The sequence below is a fragment of the Pyxicephalus adspersus genome, chromosome 1 (assembly GCF_032062135.1).
Source record: "Pyxicephalus adspersus chromosome 1, UCB_Pads_2.0, whole genome shotgun sequence".
NCBI lineage: Eukaryota > Metazoa > Chordata > Amphibia > Anura > Pyxicephalidae > Pyxicephalus > Pyxicephalus adspersus.
Window position 1 is genome coordinate 164,200,360 of NC_092858.1, and position 22,108 is coordinate 164,222,467.

The 22,108-nt window shown below is 38.0% G+C and overlaps 1 protein-coding gene and 1 non-coding gene across 3 annotated transcripts in view; both read right to left on the minus strand.

Annotated features, from left to right (window-relative positions):
* The window catches only part of URB1 (URB1 ribosome biogenesis homolog), a 47,514-nt gene that overhangs the window by 12,915 nt on the left and 12,491 nt on the right, over nt 1–22,108 (minus strand). For both annotated transcript variants that reach the window (XM_072398164.1, XM_072398169.1), the window contains exons 11-30: nt 21,610–21,783; nt 21,308–21,452; nt 19,680–19,796; nt 17,996–18,108; nt 17,806–17,916; nt 16,819–16,935; nt 16,076–16,214; nt 15,202–15,372; nt 14,210–14,409; nt 13,684–13,902; nt 13,295–13,468; nt 11,163–11,997; nt 10,155–10,356; nt 7,609–7,795; nt 7,325–7,383; nt 6,001–6,206; nt 4,892–5,002; nt 3,905–3,968; nt 3,181–3,349; nt 1,180–1,282 (exon numbers count right to left, since the gene is read on the minus strand). In XM_072398164.1, coding sequence (XP_072254265.1) covers nt 1,180–1,282; nt 3,181–3,349; nt 3,905–3,968; nt 4,892–5,002; nt 6,001–6,206; nt 7,325–7,383; nt 7,609–7,795; nt 10,155–10,356; nt 11,163–11,997; nt 13,295–13,468; nt 13,684–13,902; nt 14,210–14,409; nt 15,202–15,372; nt 16,076–16,214; nt 16,819–16,935; nt 17,806–17,916; nt 17,996–18,108; nt 19,680–19,796; nt 21,308–21,452; nt 21,610–21,783 — 3,616 coding nt within the window. The remainder of the gene's footprint in view (nt 1–1,179; nt 1,283–3,180; nt 3,350–3,904; nt 3,969–4,891; nt 5,003–6,000; nt 6,207–7,324; nt 7,384–7,608; nt 7,796–10,154; nt 10,357–11,162; nt 11,998–13,294; nt 13,469–13,683; nt 13,903–14,209; nt 14,410–15,201; nt 15,373–16,075; nt 16,215–16,818; nt 16,936–17,805; nt 17,917–17,995; nt 18,109–19,679; nt 19,797–21,307; nt 21,453–21,609; nt 21,784–22,108) is intronic.
* Nucleotides 4,476–4,612, minus strand: LOC140321921 (small Cajal body-specific RNA 3). The gene has a single exon (XR_011919045.1).

Consider the following 22,108-nt stretch of genomic DNA (forward strand, 5'->3'; position numbering starts at 1 on the left):
ACTGGACAAAACATGTAAATCTGATGTCATCTCCATAATCCCCTACTCATGTTCAGGTACCAAGAAAATTGTAGGCATAAGGATAATGATCATATAATGTATACTAGTACCTCCAGACAAAATGTTGAGGCAAGAAAATGTAAAAAATAACGCAATACTGTCCTATCGAAGCCAAAATCTAAAAAAAACATCCAAGCCAAGGATCTCCAATGCACAGCGTAATATACACTACAATGTCACTGGCACTCAGTCATTCAAGGTTCTTCAAACATAGAGGAAGCGCACAAGGACAATCAGAGCTATTGGAATGACTCATCTTTCCTGATCTGACGTCAAAAAGAGACCTACTCAGAAAAAAGTGCATTCATTATATGTAGAGGATGGTGACAGGGGAAGGGCAGCTGGACCCTTCAGATACAAAATCAAAATTCATGCCAGCATAGTCTTTATATAATTTTAACAATAGCTCTGCATTAAATTCAGTTATTAGATTTATATTTTTTATCAAGATTCTTTTGATTAGCTTTAACAGAAACACAAACAGCAGCCAGCTATGATTATCTAAAACCAACAATTTTCCATGCATGGCTGTTGTACAGAAGTCCCCCAGGACCGTTAGCCCCTGGTTTTGGGATAGCTCCCTTCTGTAACATGCCAATTGCTATTTCTTGACCATACAGTTGGCTCCTTGACGTATTTAGAACAGTGTCATGTCCTGGTTGTATACCTGCATTAACCAAATGATTGTCATTTTTTAATTATGTGATTTGCTCCTTTCTGTAATCAGCCAATTGCAATTTCTTAATCATGGAAAAATTTTGCCGCTGTAACCAGACAATTGTCATATCATGATCATGCAATTGGCTCACCGCTGTAATCAGATTGTCATTACTCGATCATGTGATTGCTCACCTTCTGTAACAGGCCAATTGTCATTTCTTGATCATTTTCTTGGCTCCTTGATGCAACCAGCAGAGTGACATGGTTCCTGGTTGTGTGACTGGCTCCCTGCTTTAACCAGATGATTGTAATTTTCTGACCATGTGATAGTGCCCTGATGTAGCTGGCTGATTGTCATTTGTTGAATATGCGATTGTACCTTCCTGCTGAAATTGACTATTCTTCTCTTATAACACTGGTGCTGATCAAGTAGCAGCCTGCATTATGTCAAACACTTACCTGGTCTGAGCAGCTCACTGAAGAGAGATAACAAGAAGCAGGGATCATAAAGTTTCCCAAGGTCCTCTATTGATCGATCTTCATACAATGTGTTCTTCTCAGGCTGAAATACATATTTAAATGGTGCATAACTGTGAGTGTGGGTATCATTGATGTATTTGACTAAAAGATAGTTTTTGTTAAATGTACACAAAGTTGCATGTTTTGCAAATGTTTTGCTGAGTTGTGCTACATAATGGTACTGCTCCTTAGACATAAGACTAAAGCTATGTATATGCATCAGAAGATTGTTGTCAAAGTCAAAATAGTCTTGCAAAATCTGACATTTAAACTGTGGTTCCCAGGTCAGACAAAAAAAATAAATAATGTATTGAAATGTGTTTACATTAAAATAAATGGGCTACACAAGAGATGTGCAATGTGTTGTGGTTTGAATGGTCTCTTAAGCAAACCTGTACCCAGACAATGCAGACATTTTCTGAGAAGAGTGAAGGGTTCAGAATCTGGAAACACCATAATACGGTGAGCTTTACATTTTCCTAAATTCTGCATAAAGTTCCAGGTCAGGTAATAGACACCCCATGCAGCAGCAATTTCAGTACCTTTAATCTGCAAAGTTTTGCCATGATTTAATATTTAGCAGAAATTGATCAGGAGGGTATGGCAAAAACTAAATACCCTGTAATCTATAAGGAGCGGGGAGAAAAATCTCAAAATAATTCAGCTGCAGCACAGAGATAGCTACAAAACTTTAACTAACTTCTTTCTTTAATAGAAACACAAATCATGTTCAGTTGTGAACTGTTAAACTTTTATAGAGGGACCAAAAAGCAGCATTTTGCTTCCTCCACTAGGTAGGAACTCTATGATGCAGTTCAATCTCTTGTGCCCACGCTACTCTGTTTGAAAGCCCAATCTAAGGACCAAGCTTTCACTGATATATGGCAATTAACAAGCCGCGTGTGCTGAATCACACCATGACTCAGTGACTGCTCAGACCACTCCGATGCTAACACTGAAAAGTGACGGGACTTTGCTAGCTGCACATAATGCGTTGGGCAGTTATTTTATTTTTTTAATACATCAAAAGGTCTTTGTCCAAACAAACAACAGGCTCTTTTATGCCGTTATAATGGCTACAGACTTTCTGAATAATCTTATCTCTACAATCATACAATGGCTGCGTTACCCTGAAATTAGGGTTCTATTTTCTGAACATGAAAGTATTTTTCTGCATGGTTATTGGCTGCCATTTGATGTAAGGCAAAGCATTTAAAGCAATCTATCACCCTCCAGCTCTCCATAAGTACCCAAAACATGAGACTACTTACAGCAGCTGTCCCCAACCGGTGGTCTGCAGAAAAATGTTGAAAAAAATTTTGGTGGTCCACAGCTCTGGTCGGTGCACCCCTGAGCAGGGTCAAGAGAAGAACACCGCTGGGGGGACACAGCGGCCAGAGCCAGGGACCACGTCCCCAGTACAGTTCCCAGGCTCAGTCCAAGGACACAACCCATCCATTCTCCCATGGCGGGGTTATGTCATAATGATGTCACTCTGGAGGAGGTTTCTCCCCTTTGATTGATACCCGGCTGCCCATGCATGCGCAGTTGGGAGCCGGTGATTTTAGTGGTCCGCAGGGACAGAAAAGTTTGGCAACCACTGGCCTACAGTTCCTAAATCTTTCTGTGTAAGACACTGCTTAGTGTTTACAGAGACAACCAGCAAACTGCCATCCAATGTAAAAAAGGATAATTGGATGAAAACAAAGGAAAACAAACCTAAAAAGAAAACTAATGAAGCAATGGTACACCTAAGTATCAGTAATCTGTAATGACACATTTTTGTTCTTTGGTTTAGATTGAAACACTATGGATTGCAGGAAGTATTGTGCTATTACATTATTCTGATAAAGCAGATTGTTTGGCCAGAAAACAAACATCCCTTCCATGGCATGATTAAGCCGATTCCAATACAACACTGTAACAATTTAAATACAATACCTCAGAAATCAGCTTGCGATGCAATGGGAAATTTAGAACGGTTTCCATCATTTTCTCCCGGTTTAACAGGCCGAGGATTTCCTCCATGGTTGGCTGCTGCCACAGAGACTTCCCCAAACTTTTTCTGGTCTTGTGATGCTCCACAGCAGCTGGACCCCACAAAAGCAACCTGGGGGGGGGGGGGGGGTAAGTTTGCATCAGTATTTTAAAGCAGACATTAGCAATCATCTTTAATTATTCAATTCCATAATATGTGTTTTTTATTTCATCTAGCCTTGTTTTTGCAGCATCACTTCATAGAGTGGGGAATGGTTGGACCATATATCAAGTCATCAAGACGGAAAGTAATGGGAAAATAACATTTTAGAGTTATGATAACAGTAAAAGGGAAAACTGTCCAACAGGGACACCTGGTACACAGACTATTTTGTAGATTTCCTCTTCTATCATCTAAGTTAAAGGAACAAACAGCAGAATAATAAATTGTTGTGGGTTTTAATCCATCAAAAAAGTTTTTGTTATACACACCCCTAAATGTATAGGTTACCAGGCTTTACATTTTAGGAGATACAGAAAATGAGATATATACTCAAAAGTGCCCAGTCGGAACTGATCATACTAGAAAAAAGAACCTAGCTGGTGATTTTGGCTTATAGCATTTTGTCCGGTGCTGGCCTTAGCACTGCTAAAGTACCATAAATGGCCCAAACTCGCCATGAATTACCTGAAATCTGTGAGGCTCAGTTTATTTTTCTCATAGGCCTGCAGAAGCAAAAGCAGTTTCTGATCTGTAATAAGAAAAAATATATTTGAAAATAATAATAAAATATAGAGAACAATCAGCACCCTCATGCAAATTCCAAAGCGATATTCAGTGTTCTCCCCAGCCACTTTTAGCTGGGCGTACCACCTGTCACTTTTCAGCAACCTCCAGCTGTTGAGTGGTTGAATATACTGAATACACAATAAAGGGGCCACCACTCACCTACAGCTTAAAAACATTATTTGGGAGAATACTGCATATCCATTTTTCACAAAGCCGAAAGTTATGCTTCACTTTGTGTGGCTATTGCGATATACTGGCAGCTGTAACATTTAAGACGACATGGCAAACGTAGATGTACAGTAACAAATTAAAAAGAAGTGCATGATAAAGAAAGGGTTAATCCAGCAAAACATTTCAGTTTGTAGAACAGTAAAAATCATTTAACAGTTTTCTTTATCTATGATTATCTGTGCAGACTTCTGCAAATTTGATGTTATAATTACAAGGGTGTCTCATCAGATTTGTAGGTTGTGTGTGGAGAGGAACGATCTGACTCCTGGGTACACTGCGCAGAGCCAGACAGAGATCCCCAGTGTATTACTATAGGAAGGCTGATACTACGGGCAGATACTTAACCTGCACGCATTGACTAGTTCAACTTCCATAGTCTGTCGTTACTTTACAGCAAGATGAAGCAGAAATAAGAGTGAGAAAAGCAACGGTGAGTGGGAACACACAGTACAATGTTGGCAGGAACACATTAAGAACTTTAGCAAGAAGACCTCTTTATTAGAGTCAGCAGACATAACAAACCAGGGCACTAATGGGAACATTATAGATGAACCGGTCATTTACCATCTAAATGTCACACAATGTATTTGACCTACATAAAAGCAGAGCTGCTCATCTTTAAATGACAGAGACATCAATTTCACTATCAATTACCTGTTACACTGAGGGTTCCTCCATAGGCACCAAGTAAAACAGCAAAATGATTCTTATCACAAACCGATGGACATTTTCTGATTATAGTTCTCAGCAGATCTACCAACTTTTCTGGAGGAAAAACACAAATCTTTACTACTTTCAAAACATTATGTGCTTGAACAAACTTGACACATAAAAGCAATGCACAAAAAGTGCTAAGGTGCTAAGAGCAACCAATCAGATTCCATTCTAATTATGGTACAAGTAGAATAAGTGCACACTGATTATTTCTTTCCACACTTTGAACATTGTGCTTTATGCCTTCAGAAGCTGAATATGTTGGTTCTTCTATTGTACTACAGTGAGAACATCTTTGGGAATAACCTTATAGCAAATGGGTTTTTTTCATGTTATCCCATCCAAGTAATAACAGTTAATTTACATTGGTGTACTAATGTGGTTTTCCCTTACAACCAGGTAGAGTAGTTTCATCTACTACATTGTATATTTGCAGCTCCAGAATGAAACGGAGCATCATAAATTAGATTCTCAGGTTCCCCTACTTATCTCAACCCAAGCCTTGTAAATACTAATATTTGGCATTGCAAGATCCACTGCATTTAAACTTCCAGTTGATCTCCTTCTGACCACCTTCTTAGATGGATGTCTTTATAAACCAAAGAAATCCAATGTTGGCTTATACATAAACCCAATGACACCTTTTCCCAGATTAGACCAAGTGCTGGTTCACTATAATTCATCAATGATAAATCCTTGGGGTTACAATATTTATTAAAATAGAGGCCTATTTGGGCAATACGTGGATAGATAAAGGATACCCGGCATATTTATAAAGAAGTTATTCTGCCATTAACCAAATGTTTCCTGCAGGTGAAATTACCAAGTGTATGTGTTTTAATTGACATTTATTATTTCACCACCAGGGAATGTTTTGTAGTATTTCTCTTTGCAATATCCTCAAACTCAAAGTAACATTTTGTAATCAGAATTTAGTCTATTACTGCAGTGTAATGAAGGTAGATGGAATTTGGATTTCACTCTTCCGCTATTCCTTGCACCTATTTACTGAACAAGTCTAATAACGTATCATCGTGATTTTTACTAACCTCGGAGGGTATTGCTGCTGCTGCTGTTGCTGCCGTCTTCTTCTCTTGATCTCAGGAAGTTTGGCAGGAAGAGTGAATGTTGAGTTACCATCATATGTACAACTGACAACTCTACTAATCCCTGCGTACAGGGGCCACCCGCCTCATACCACTCTTCAATCCCAGCACACAAAGTATCCAAAAATGTACAGTCTTTGTAACGATACCTGTGGAGAATTGATGCATCAAGTAAAATAAAGATATAAATATATGTTTCTTATCGCATTGATTTAAACACAAATGCTAATGGCAAAGATTAGAGTCACAGTAAGACCAAAATACTTTCCAGGAGAAAACTTTGCTTTGATTTCTCGTTGGTGGGATATAGTGGTGGCATTGAAAACTTTAAAGAGCATGTTATCATGTAACTGTGGCATGGCCAAATGTTTATGGGTTTGTAATATCCATTGTTTTGCGCCAAGATGTTACAATTCACTTCTGGGCCTTTTGGCTAAGATCAATGGTAGTATCTGCTCTTACCAATGTTCAGAACAGGGAACAACTTTTCCATCTTAAACCATGGTGGATGGTGGTGGTCAAGTAACATCTGATAAGATGAGGGATGGAACGGATTGCTCTGAAGAGAGTGGTGAACCCAGGGCAAATTATTTCCAGGAGAAAACTTTGCTCTGGTTTGGAGCATGGAGTTTGCATGTTCTCTCTGTGTTTGCAAGGGTTTCCTGCGGGTACTCCGGTTTCCATTCGGATTTCAAAAACATGAATTATTACTACTTATTAATATTATTATTAATAATAATATTAAAAACTGAGAATAAAGAGAATATGTACAATTCCTCGCAAAGGCACCATGGCATTTTGCAGGGTAGGTTTATCAATAGGGACAACAGTGTACCATGCCTGTTTAATGTGCGTTAAAACTCTACTTGCAATCTCCAATGAACTCCCATATGGCAGGGTGATTCCACAGGGTGATACCACAGAAGAAAAATTTAGAAAAGGTGAGAAACCTAAACAAGCACCTTTATAGCAAGATCAAAGTATTTAAATGAAAAAAAATACTGAGTATGACTTCTGAAATGACATTTACATGTTGATTGTAATAGATGTAATAGAAAAGCATAATAGCATAATAGGATTACTCCTGTTACTGCAGTTTTGGCTAAATTATTATTTACAATATCCACCATCTGACTACACCATACTATTCTAGAAGCTCAAATCTGTAAAGCAATGGCTGCCAGTTATATACAAGGGCAATGTGACATGTATTACACACCAGATTGTGAAATGTTTAGACATTGCCACAAAAGAGAATAAAACTCACTTCAGTCCGGCTTTTACAAAGCTGTTCCACTCTGTAGGGACATCTTCCATCACTAAGGGCTGCATAAATAATAATAATAAAAAAAAAGATTACATATAAAATTTTATTCGGAAAACGTGAATAACATTAGTAGCTCCTAAAGTAAACATTTACTTTTTGTTTTTAATCATTTTAGGCTTATTATTAGTTAACTTCTTTGCAAAAACAGCTATTTTGCTCATGTTTTTTTAAATCAAATAGATTATGTTAATAGATGTACGATCCATTTCTATATTAAACACTACCATGAGTTTACGAAGTCGTGAGAGTATTGCGGCTTCTGCTTCCTGTTCGACTTCCTCACGATCCTTGTTGGTGCCATATGTGGCAGTCAGACACTTCATACTGGCCGCCAGGAGATCCCTCTGCCAAGAGCAGCCTATCGCCCCGGCACGGTCTGCAGCCTCCCATACACAGTCAGCCAGAGCCCATCTGTAACACATTCATTGAATACCAGAATTAGGGCAGCTTTTATCTCCAGGAATAAAAATCAGGTCAACAGATAGAAATGTAACATTGCTTTTTTTAGAAACACATACAATAACCCTTTTAGATAAATTAGTTTTAGCAGTTTACTGAAATGCTAATACTATCCTATGTACAGCTTTCTCATGCCAGTGAACCAATGCCTTAGGGTAGATGCTACAAGTAGCTTCTACCTAGGACAGTCCCTTAAAAAATCAGGTGGGGTGTCAAATCTGAAGATGCTGATTCTTTAAGAACCAGAAGTGCATTGCAAGTGACCGAACGTCAAGGTGCCAGCCTTGCTGCTTGGTCACTTGCACCGCAGTGCTGGTTCTCAAGAACCAATCAATAATTGTCTGGTGTATACTGACACTAGTAAGTCATAGTGTATTCTTAGAACATTCTGAAATGTCCAAGATGATAGCCCAGGATTCTTAAACCAACACTCCACACCATATGAATGAGAAATAAGGAAGGAATCGACTACTAATGATTAATAGTTGTGTGCTCTGAAAAGAGAGGAGTATTAAAAGATCCAATTACATTTTACTGACTGCAAAAGAAAAAAAAAACTGGAGTAAGGAGACATTCAGTAGACTCTGAGCTCCATCTTCTGACTGTACACAGTAAAATAAATTATTTGTAATTCACATTTACACATTCCTTTTGTTCTTTCTAAAGATGCCTCCAAAAACAAAAAAGCAGACTCAGTTAAACAACTTTTCATCTTACATGCAGCTGAGCATTTGTTTGGCTTGGCAACCTGGTTTAAATACTTACCTAGGTTTTTATCCTTTGCCTATCTACCACCCTCTACAGCAGGGGTGGGCAAACTTTTTGGCTTAAGGGCCACAAGGAGTTTTAAAATTTGACTGACAGGCCAGTATTAGATGAATGAAGAGAGCCATTACCTAAAAGTGAATGCAAACTTATATTCAAATTACATGCAGTTTGTTGTTGTTGATCATCCTTTTTTTGGCCAATGGACAATTTTGTATCACTATTTGACAGGCTGTAATTAAAAGCCCAACAGGCCGAATATGGCCTGCTGGTCTACGCTTGCCCATGTCTGCTCTACAGCCTTTCACTGATGCAGGTTTTATGCTTGATGCAAATACATGATTCCATTGCACCAAAACTGTACAGACTGTTCTGTGTTGTTGTCTTATATGTCTGTGGATAAGTCCAATCTTAAATGAGGATCTAATTTTAAACTATAAACTATTGTATTATATACAGGTGCAAGACAAAGCAACTGGTTTGCATTAGAGCTCAAATAAACTCTTTAGAATCAGAATTAGTTAATTATATTGCAGGGAGCATGAGCTTATCTAATATAAAAACTAATGTGCCAGACCTCTGCATACAGAATATAGGAAAACAAGGGGCCTTCTTTCCATCAAGCTGACAAAGCACATGCTGTAGCTGTTTTGTTACAAAAAGGAACCAAAAGATTCACTTTTAGTTTTGATTTGATTGGAAAGCATTTACACAACTTCTTCAAATATCCAATTAGGTGTTATACTGATGTATGTATGCAAACTTTTTGTACTTGTACCCTTTATTTTTAGTTTATTCCCTTTTAAAACTCAATAAAACTTTTAAAATAAAAATCCAGGATTTCATAACTCATCTCCTGCAGCACATACTCTTCTTCTCTTCAGTCATTTCATCCTGCATTCATCTATCAGAATAATACCCGTACTACCAGGTATAGAAAAGCATGTGAATATTCGATTCACTCTCCTCTCTATCATTTAACAGTGGAAGGTAAAATGTTTTTGGTGCTCCTTTAATTAAACACATGCAAAGTTCATGCATTGCATTTTATTTATATGGCTTTACATTTTTTTTTAAATAAACTAGGTCAAGCCTACAGCCATTTTTACTCCCTGTTTATCTATTGCATGGCCAACAGCGTGTCTGAGAACAGACTGTGTCCACAGCTGCCACTACAGCACCAAGCTGATAATACGGTGACTCATTCATGGAAAGTGAACACTATTACAAATTCGCTCCCCGTTACTCGTTCTAGGAATACAGATAGAGTGCAGTATGTAGAAATCAAATTTAAATGTATAAGGGAGAAGAAACCAAGTAGACTTTAAAAGAAAAAAAAATAAACTAGCTGCTTATTTAAAATAAGAGAAAACAAAGATGTCTTTACTTCCCCATGCGCTAAGCTAGTTTGAACCTTCACTTTCCATGCTGAGGGGTATAGCTCCTAGTTTGAAGTGCTTATCCTTCTGCTGATAGCATTTAATAATGCCAAAAAGCTATTGCAAGGTATTGCAAATGATACCAAGCCCTGTGACTGCACACTTACTTTTCTGTTGATGAGGTCTTCATCAGTGTGTTGGGGAGCTCACTGAGAAGTTCTGTTAAATTGTTTGTATCACATTGTGTGACCAACTTGGAAAGTAAGGCAATCTGGTCAGAAGTCTGTTCAGAGGTCTCTGTGCTTAACGCCACCTTCACCAGCTTGTTCCAAAAGGCGTCCTTCAGAATATGAAGTACTGCAGCACTCACTAGAAGAGAAGTCATAGTAAAACATATCAGTGCTCTGTACAATAGGAATTGTGTTTGTAATTTAACCTCTCAATAAAGAAAAATATATATTTATTTCTATCTATATAATATTTTGTTGTATTGATTTAATGTTATATGCCATAACCCCAATTTTTAAAAAAACTTCCATTAACAAGCAAAGGGGCAGTAGCTTCCACCTGACACAGAATAGATCATGACTGTATTATTCCTAGCTGTAACAGCTCAATGGTGTTCCACATACCAAAAATCTTAAGATTGGACGGGCCAGTTCTAATCAGAAATCAGAGAATTATCAAAAAATATTCTAGAACAAATCCTTGTAGAGGGGTTACAAGTGGGAAAGCGGATCAAGGTAGAAAGTTACTTATTTTTTTTATCCCATACCTTCTGCATGTTCCCCCTAGAATGCAGGCCTGCACAGTTACCAAGAACGCCAAGGGCCTGCCCACAACCTAGTGTATTGAATGGAAAAGGAGAGTGCTTGGAAGTGATAGATAAGGTAATTAAAAGTCCTTGTTCCCCCTTGATGAACATGAAACCCTTGCCTTTTTTTAATTCTTTAGTTCATTCTGTATAAAAAAATGATTTTTTACTTAAAGAGAAAGCACAGCTCTTCATCTTTAACAGTAAGTACACATTCATAGAACTTTATACAGGGATAAAAACGTATTTATCACTACAGTTGTCGGAATACAAATTTAGTTTAAAATGGGGTTATAATCCCACACAAGGAAATCACTATCATCATATTACCATATCATACAACTACACAACCCTAATTTACCTTTGGATATCTGTGTACTTTGAAACTGTTCTCTAGACTTCATGTAGATGTTGACTAAAGGTACAAAGGTCTTCATATTCTTCTTCAGAATCTTCTCCATTCCAGGCTTCAAGCACCACAGCTCAAACTGAAGTTGGTGAGTCCTGCTAAATTGTACCAGTTGAGCCACCACACCGAGAGCACCCGGGGACATCTTATCAAGGCAATGTGTCAGCACATTGACTCCCACTACATGGGCGAAGGCAGGTTCTCTTTGTAGAGCATCAGAGACAAGAGGCTCTAGGTCAGTTCCAGCTGAAGATGACAACAGCCGTCCAACTCCTCGTACATGTTCTACCCAAAAGGCTAGATCCTCTTGACACTGCTTTCTTTGGTGACTATTTCTGAGCAATTCCACCAACACTTTGCCATAAACATTTATCTGCTGATCTGTAGACTCAGTGCTGTCCACAAGTAAAAATTCTTCTGGAAGTTTTAGGATTGCAATAATGAGCTCATTAAGCTGAGTGGTTTCCATGTATGGATGCAAGCCTTGTAAAGCTTCCAGTTGACTGGATAATTTACTTGGACTCTTCTTGCACTCTTCTAACTCTTTTAGGACACTAATTGAAATGGCCTCAAAGTACTTGGCCAGGAGATGAAGGTTGTTGCTTTGCTGCAGCAGGGGAGCGCTAGATTTAAGCAGCTGGATCAGTCCCTGGTTCATGGCAGATGAGAGGAGTTTAACACTGACAGGGTTTAGGTTGTGAAGGGGGACAGACTGGCGTTGTAAAGCGAGGAACCAGCTTTCCAAAACAGGGTGTTTAAAGACTGCAGACAACATGATGTCCAAGATCTAAACCGAAATGAGAAATGTTAGATGTAAAAAATGTTCTTTTGACCATATTTGATTTACTATTTGATTATAGCTATATAAATATCTACATTTAATAATACATACATAATACATAAAGTGAACCTGAATACATAAAGTGAATCTTAACAAAAAAACTGCTGCATAGCTGGAAACCTTTGCTGCTTACTTCCCCAATCTCTTCCAAAGGTATTGTTTAAATACCAAATATACCCTTCATTTATATATTACATATAGTAGTATTACATTATGGAAGGTCAAGGGACACATCCAAACCAAAGTAACAGGGTATGGTGTGGCAGCGTGGACTGAGGAACTATATCATATATTAGATGTTTTTTTTGGGGAGTAAAATCATAAGTAAAATCGTACGTCTTAGAATAAACTTAACCTGTAATTGCAAATGTAACCGTGACGAAGAAATTGGAGTATTTCTTTTCTAAATGACTCCTGCAGATCTTCAAATTCCCTACAAGCTGCCTTCTCTAACCATTAATATAACCCAGTGTTCCAGAGTCAGAGATTCACTGTGGTCATTCTATTATGCTGTCTGTGTTTAAAGCCACTTTTATGATCACCACACACTATATAATAAATGGGTTTGTCTGGATACAAATTAAATGGATAGTTAAAGTAGATTCTCAGGGTATATAGTTTATTCTGATTGTACAATCAGATTTTAGCGTACATAGGGAGCTGCTTGTGACTACCAGGGATGCACCCTATGCTTTGGCTGGTTATTACTACCACAAAAGTATGCAATATGGGAAGCTTAGAATATTCCAGATCAGTGAATGAACACATAGTGAAGACAAGATCAATGTTCTCCCCAGCCCCTTTAAGCTAGGCACACAACCCGGGCATTTATGCAACCACCCAGCTGTTTTTGGTTGGTTAATGAAAAACTGGATCACAATACAGAGTCAGCCACCCGGCTTCAGCTTCTTCCCACCCATCTTAAAAAAATCTCTTGGGAGAATACTGAAGATGCAATATTTACTTTGTGCCTATAGGCGTCAAGTGCTTTTTTTTTTTTTTTTTTTTTTTTTTTAAGGGCACACTGTAAATTTTAGATCTGTGTGCAACAATAAATAGCAAAGGTGGAAGCCTTGAGGTAAATCAAATTAAAAATGTATGTGGGACTATGCTGACAAAATAATAGGTATGTCAAAGTACTTTTAGAATATTGATAACTGGATTCTGTTGGGATGATTTGTTGTGTAATCCCAATAACTCTTAACCTGTTGTGTACTCAAGGTGTCTAATTTAATTTCATTACCATATTCCCTGGAGATTCCAAAGTGTTGTTGCCGTCAGTAAAAAGTTCAGATTCCTCATTGACTTCCTGTGTGTTTGCATCCCTGCTGTTCTCTACCTGCTGGTATTGACAGAGAAGATGGCCAAGAAGGTCCAAGTAGACGCTGATCAGTCTGGAACCTGTAGGCTTTTTATACTGGAAATACAATAAGATGAAAAGTCAGTTTCATGTGAAAACAGAAATAAGCCGTTTGACTACAATATGGTGTTTATAGCTATATATAAATCAATTTTATTAGAACTGGAATATTTAACTGCAACAAAGAGCAGATAAACAATGTGTGCTTGTCTGAGCATCACTGCAATATGCAGACATGGTAATATATTTACAAATATATGATAATTGGGCACCTTGTTGAAGTTATCTGCGGTAGTCTTGAGGCATAGCAGCGTGTGTTTCACTGCCAATGGAAGCTCTTCCTGTGGGACCTGAGAAGCGGAGTTTTTTAGCATCTGGCAAAAGTCATCATCTATGTATCCATCCACAAATGTCTTCTTTAATAGCATATTAAATGAAGATTCTCCTTGTAGTTCAGATACTTCCATCACAGACTTTTCTTCTCTGGGGAACTGAAACACAGCAAATTCATGTTCAATGCAAGATGCAGAAAAATGGTCAGAATACTTTAAGTTCTGTGACCAGCATGACAATTAGACATCTTCTGATGGAGGTCTGTGATGAAAAAATGGGAATATATGGTGACCTTAATAAGCATTCAAAGAAGTGGTCTACTTAACCTGCGTGTATATAAGGGAAAATATAAATAAAGGTATGTGGGGAAAAATCATATTATGAATATTCTCATTACACATATTAAGCAGATGCAGGTATAACTATTATATTTTATGATAATGATTATTTTCAAGTGTTACTTACTGGAGATTCTCTGGCAGATTGTGGCAGCCACAAGCTGTAGTAGTTGTAAAAGTGGTGAAGTTGGATGCACCCAACAAAACTTGCACCCATGGGCTGTAACTCTTTATCATAAGACTGAAGCATCAAGCAGAGGGCGAGAGGGTCCCGTTGGGTATGCAGTATGTCAGAAAGGGCAGATACTAGATAGGTAATCACACTTTCTGAAAAACACAGAGAAGAGGACTTGTTAGACTATAGAGATATAAGCAAATACACACAGAATTCAGAAACTATGGCAGTCCAAGGGAAACATGAAAAATGCTGTTTTACTAACAAAAAAGTAGGATTTTAAAACCTTGCTATAGGTGAACAGTCATTATTATTATTTATTATTAAACAGGATTTATATAGCACCAACATATTATACAGGGCTGTGCTATAAAAGTACAAATAAAGTCAGGTGAAAACTGCCTATTGGACAAACTTACAGCATTACAATGATCACCTTTTTAAAGTTAAGTCAAATTGCACTTGATAAATTCCTCTTCATTGAAGAAAACTTGTTTGGCAGGGTGGAGGTCCTAAAATGTTGTAAATCCTTTAGACTATGGACACATATACAATAACTGAATACAATAACATGTAACAAACAACTGCACGATGCATTAACGAGTGCTGGAGATAGGAAGGGGAGAACAACATAATGGCACCCCACTGTGCTCTGTCCCCTTCACTTTCATTACGATCAATTGTCGTCCATCATCCGTGGATGCGGCAGGACGGTAATTCGGCCAATGTACAAAGAGCACTGTACACATGGAAAATTCTCGTCCAATATCAGCCCTGGGCCGATTATCAGAACCATTGCATGTGTGTACCTAGCCTTAGACTTTAGAGGATCCAAATTGTGGTTAGTAGGGTAGAAAAATCATAGGCATTGGGGAGTAAACAATGGACCAGTGTTGGTGGTCAGTGGGAGTAATACTAGCAGTGTTAGCAAACAAAGCTCTTACCGTGTCCATCATTCCCAGATGTCAGGATCCTATTCCTGGATTCCAGTACCACAGGCACCACAGCACTGAATGGAAATGTCTGAAAGATCATGTCTTCCTCAAGATTAAAGCCAACTTCTTCATCCAAGCCTTCACTGCTTTCAACAATGACATCCACCATGTCCATCACATCTGCAGCAAAAAAAACATTGCCATAACATATCTTTCACAGAAGCCAAGCAGGAAGTTGGCAGTGGCACCAAGACTTAGGGGTCTTACGTTGGCAATTACAAATTTCAAAATGTAAAACAAGACCTAAGAGATAAGTGGAACTTTAAACAGTGGAGATCTGCCCATGCCAAGGCAGTGTTTACATTCCAGAGCATCACAGATCTATGATAATAGCCACACGTACACACACAAAAACCACAAAGAATAAGGGAAAGCTCTGATTTAGGCTTGGTACATGTGCACAGAAAAGCCAGTGTTTTTCAAGACATTCAGCATGCTGGAATGTAAACAATGTACAGTCACAGGCAGGACATGGAAGTGAGATGTCTAGTATGTCCACACTGTTTAGTGTGGTCTGTTTATTAACTGACAACACCAGCGATAAAATAAAGTTCTTATGAAAGTTCCAGTCCCATTATCATGATCTTGATAGGCACATCTACACTGCAGCACACTTGATTGGATCATAAGTGTGGATCTTCCATCTCCCAGATTGTGTTTCATTTTACAAGGCATTACATAAGTCTAATTATGCTTTATTTTAAAAATATTCCAATCCAGTGATTTATATCTGCCTGGAGTTTAGCTTTAAAGAATTAACATTTAAATAGAATTTTAGACAACAAATGTGAAAAAATACATAAATTAATATTCAAACACACACCATCGATGTGGGAGATGGGAATGCTGACTGTGTCTGAATCTTGCTTTCCCAAATTGGACTGGAATACGCTGGCCTCCTGAACATAATCGGCAGCCTTATCTGTGTATGGATAAGGGTTGGACACCAGTTTGACCAAAGCCTGAAACAAACAAAATTAGAGATGATATAAGAATAATTCACTGCAGCCATCACTAGTTGCAGCATTACTGCCCCATTCTCTAATTGTGCCAATTACAAAGGGCTGTACCACTCAAAGTCTGTGCAACCAAATGGAGCACTGCAGGAGCAAGGGAATAGGAATCTGTACTGCTAGGAAAGATGACCCCTTTGCTTTGTCCTGTATGGGCAATGGAAAAGGTCATTTAAACCCACTACTGATTAATGACTATTAATATTATTGACTATTAATAAAACTGCTTAATACTGTATGTACCTGTGCACAGTTTTCCCTTCATTTTTTTTTGGTATTTTAAAAGAGCAGAAAACCAAACACTCTTTTAAGGTAAAGGTCCTGTTCAGCATAAAACCTATAGTGTAATATTTGAAATATAAAGTTTATTGTATATAAGGGAGAATAGGAATAAAGACATGAAGGAGTAGAATATAAATCCAGGGAGTAAAAGTATGACTTTCACACCAACATCATCACCCAGGGCACAAATAGAGAAATAATATGTGCTAAATGATGAACTGTAAAACAAGAAAAAATACCCCTAATGGCAATTTGAAACAACTATTTTTACCTGTTCTAAAAATTGAATCACGAGTTCCTTCGAGTTTTCCTCTACTTTATCTAGACATTTCAGCCACAGCTCTAGTTCTTGCCAAGTGTATTCAAACACACCGCTGTCTCGTAAGATCTGCGGGAAAAAAAGGAATGTGATTAATGAAAAGCATTGCAACAATAATGATCAAAATCAGCTTTCACTATAATGCACTGTGCAGCCCCTACACAACAGAGAACAGACCTAAAAGCCTCTTTAAAGGCCACTGAAGCCAGCGTTCTGTATAACGGGGGTGCAAAACTGTTCCTTAATGCTGATGGAGTTATAATTTAACCTACTTTATATAGAAAGCTTTAGCCACTATGAAAAAATGTAATAGGTAATCTAAGGCAATTTTGTGCTTAGGTTGTGGACATTGAGGTACATTAACTTTTAAAATTACTAAATGAGCTTCAAAACAAGTCTTTTCTGGGATCTGTAACTGCAAGCACTGTGAAGCAACTTATCCATAACAATTACACAGCAGCTTAGCTACCCCTGCTCTCCACTCCTAGCAGCTACATGCAAACAATTTAGGCAGCTGTTCTTTTTGATCTGATTAAATTTTCTTTCCTACACTTCAAAGAATAGTAGCAAAGGAAGAATAAAAATTGCAAAATAGCATGGAGCAAAAATTGCAAAAGAGAGCAAACGTGCATACACAGCCTTGTTTAATCCACTACTCCTGCAACTTATAACTTGCACTTGCTTTTTTTGCTTGTGGCAGCTAAGTAGGTGAAAAATGCAAGTAAGGAAATGTTGCCGTGCAAAGGGGCATTACAGTGAATCTGCTGTTTTGCCTAGATGCTGATGGATCTTGAGCACCCTATACAAGTGTTCTATGTGATCTCCTATGAAGTGATCAACTTATGAAGCTAGCTCATCCAAGGATTGTTAAGATAAAATACGATAAAAAAAGATGCATACATCCATAGTGCATATTGTAAAGAAGGAAAAAAGCTTTACCTTAATAATTAAAAGCCTGGTTGATGTTTTCAGTGGTGCCTTGTTACAAGTGACAAACATTTTCAAAAGCAAATAAAAAACAGACTTCTCCCCTCCAGCGTCAGGTGTATCCTGAAATGAAATAAAGGTCATTATGTAAGAAAGTGTATTGTTCAGGCCCATATAATGATGGAGCCGATAATAAACAAACCTGCACTTTAAACCAGGTAAATTTGTTGGCTGGCAATTCCAGGGCCACTTGTAGGATCTGATGCTGAAGTATTGGGGGGACCTCTTCACGTACACCTTTCTCGTTCACAATGCCTGGGAAGAAACAAAACATTATTGTTGATCTTGTACTATATGTAACATAAATCTGTATGTCCAGTATCAACATTACCAAAACCATATTCTAAATTGTGGAAGGGAAAGGTATGTTTTCTGTGTCAATGTAAAACTGCTGTTCCTGGACCCCTCCACCTAAGTGACCCCATTGTCACTAATTTCAAAAAGAACTTTTGTGAAGGCAATCAGCAATGAACAACAAGCAAGCAATAAATGCAAAAGTAAAAATATCAGGTAAATGATAATTTATTAAGACTAAAATCTATTACCCAGAAACACCACAGTGTTTTTTTAATGCTGGGTGGGAAGAAATTGTAGGTGTGTGGCAGCCTCTGTTTGTGACCCAAGTCTTCAGTAATCACCCAAAAATAGCTGGGGTGGTTACTGAAATGAGCTGGGTGGTGCGCACAGCTTAAAGGGCCTGGGAAGAACACTGCACAGAGCATACTTGATGGTGAATTCTTCAGTACTGGTGTTAAAACTGGACCCTGGGCACAACAAACTTGAATGTAAATACAGTCCTCAAAAAAGGATTTAAATGAACTTTGCAGAAAATTTCTTGTAGAGGTAGTGGTAACATTATCACTGAGCTACACATCCCCTGTGCAGAGTACATAGCCTGCCTGCAGATATATTATATATGCTACTGTACAGTTATATTACAGGTTTCAGTATTTTTGATTTATTTATGCACCCTTGTTTTAATAGATTTTTGTGTTTTTCATTTAAAGTTTAATATTACATTTATTAAATATTGGACATATTTTAGTGAGTTATGTCTAAGAATTACAGGCCTACAATGTAAAATAAATTTTCAGGAAAGACAATGTACTGCTTTTTAGACATTTAAATCCAGACAGAAATAAACTGCCCAGGAGGTTAATAAAGCAGACACAAAGTGTTGGATTTTTGTGTAGATCAGGTAAAAATACACAAACCTCAAGATTTGGAAAAGAATATCTAAACAATACTTATCTCAGATTTCAGCAACAGCAAAGCAAATAGTGGCAACAGATAAACACATTTATGGCACTATCTAATTATGTCTAAATATTGTTTTCCATATAACAGATTATTTTTAATTAGTTTTAAGAACTGAAAAAAAATTTGAAATAATTGTTGTACCATATTTAAAATTAATTACGGTCACTCTCCTTTAACAGCAATTTTACATAAAGTCTAAATTTGTAACAAACCGTTCGGATGTTTGATTAGTCACCTAGCAAAAAGAGACAGAAATAGCCTGCGAGGGCAGCAATTAAACTTTTCCATCAACACACTTGCAGGTAACCTAGATACAGGAAAGGCTGTTCTGTTCTGCAAAGAGAATCGACTTGAAGCGGGATGTGTGAAATTCAATTAACTGCTGGCCTTGAATTCAACTTTTATCCAAAATCACTTTTCGCAAGGATTGATTTTTTTCTATAAAAATAGACACCAGGAAACTAGGTTGCGCTAAGCCTATTGTAAGGCCAGATGTGCAAAAGTGATTTATAAGTGTTTATGAGGGATTACTGTGTACCTGCCCACGGCGCCTGCCCTTTACTCACCTTTCAGCAGTTTGCTGAAATCGAAATTACTTTGAGATACTAAATGAGGCACTACCCTCTGATACAAGCACAGGACCTGGAGGAGGGAAGTCTTCACAAGAGTTGTCTGAAAATCATCTAGGCAAAAAAAAAAAAAAGAAGATTGGTAAAGATGTAATTTAAAGAGCAATGCTATGCAAAAGCATAAATGAATTATATAAGCCGTAGATACAGCCAACAAATGCCAAAATCAAGATTCGCTTAATGGGCCTGAGGTAGTAAAGCTCTCCAGGGCTGGAGAGGATACAATTTAATCAGTAAACCTGGACTGGATTTCTTAAAAGTAATTTCCTATTTGTTAGCAAATGTTTTCAATCCCGGACCAGATCCACTCTAGGTTTGCTGGATCACCCAGGTTAACCTAGGCAATTGAATCCTCTCCAGTCCTGGAGAGCATTACTAAATCAGACCCAATGTACGTTAGTTCTGTGCTGGAATTCATAAACATTCTCATAGGGTGACCAGGGATGTACTTTCAGGTGCCTGTGTTCTTACCATTTGTACCAGGTCGGAGTCTGTTGCTGTGAGAAACGTATTAGCATTGACATTTTTTTTATTCACCAGGCTTTTCTTTGTGTGTGAGAGAGCAAAGAGCCCACAGTGAGTGTTCCTAAAAACAGTTTTCCCAAAGGACAAACAAGGGCTCCCAGATCATTATTAAAGTGGAATGGGTTGCACTGTGACAATGTTTGCATCAAAAACTTACATACTAAGCAGATAGCTATGGTTAAGGCTGGGAATGACCAAAATAACCAGGAGAAATCATGGTTTTTATTTTGCATGCTCAGTATTACAGTAGATGTGATTAAGTAGTGTTATCCTGGATACTTTAGTACTTAGCAAGTATGTTGTGCTTGCTTTTTGGACCTCAATGTTTTTTTTTTTTTTTTTTCATTTGTAAGTAGTGTACAAAGGTACCAAAATATCTATTAAAGAATGGATACATTTGCCGAGATAAATACAATGGGTGAATGAATGGCTTTAGTACATTAAACAACTGGTCTGGAACAATTTTGCAAATCCAGAGGACTAACTTCAGCCACTTCCCTGTTTTGGTGTAGTACTGTGGAGTACTACTAGTGGAATACTGAAAGCAGAATCAGCCTAACAACTAGCATGGTACTCACACACCAGCCACACTATAAAGCTAGGATCGTGATACTACAATTCAGAGAACAGTGAGAGAAGAAGACAGCAGAATTAAATGATTTAGTGTGTTGTTGCTTCTTCATTGTCCATTTAGCATGACACGGATGATGAAGTGACAACACTAAACTTTAACCACAAAATTCATGTCATTTCAATGGCTGTGCTGTCTGGCAGAGCAGTATGAATCTCAGAAGTGACTACACAAAAATACAACACACCTGACAGATAATAAAGGACACATGTGTATTTCATGTGTGTATTCACCTGCTGCCTGTAGTTTAGTTTTAAATTTGAGAAGGGTAACCAGATCAGCACAAAATATGTTCATAATATGGCTATCATTTCACAGCATGAAGATATAACTCGTTATTTTACAGACATACCCTAATACCAGCAATAAACAAGCAGTAATACTATTTACCCAAAACTGAAAAGCTCACCCTCTTTTTCCGTCAGTACTGGGAGGTCCCCGGAGGAATCCACCGTCTTTCCTTCAGGTGTTTTACCTTCTTCCTCCTTTCCAGACTCTTTATGTTTCAAGAGGGACTGCCAGGTTGCCACAATGGTATTAATGTCAGGCAACAGCTGTTGGGACAAGAATCTGAGTCAGGTTTGTTGTGACCCTAGGACAGGAAGTGTGTTGCTGGCAGGATCACAGCCTTAGTGTTAACTGAACTGATAAATGTCCCCCCCTGTTCTTTACAAACAGACCTGCACTGATAAACACTTAGACTATCCTCACCTTGCTAAGAGCTTCCCTGTATCTCTGGGCAAAATCTGCCATTGTTGTGGGAGTGTACAGGTCAGACTTCTGCCATACTTCTTCCTTTAGACAATGATTGATGTTCAACTCAGCCCTTTTCAAGATTGAGGAGATCAATGACAGGATTGTATGTTTTACTATCTTATTGGGCACCTGCAAAAAAGTGAAAAACACATTAAAAATGTCAGCTATCAGCTGTCAGCTAAGGGAAAATGCAACCTCGAGTCACACTAAAAACAATTAAAAAAACACTTACCTTGTCCCATCAGTGTCCTGCACGTCCGTGCCCGTCCTTGGGCGGCGTCCTCTTCTCCCGGCGACTGCGCTGGTGTTCCTCCGGGGTTTACCGGTGACGTCAGTGTGTCAGTTCGTGCGAGGAGGCACGGCAGGAAATTCAAATAATTTTGTATTGGATTGAATACAAAATAGCTGCATTGAGTCCAATACAAAGAAATCTTTATATAATATATATATTATT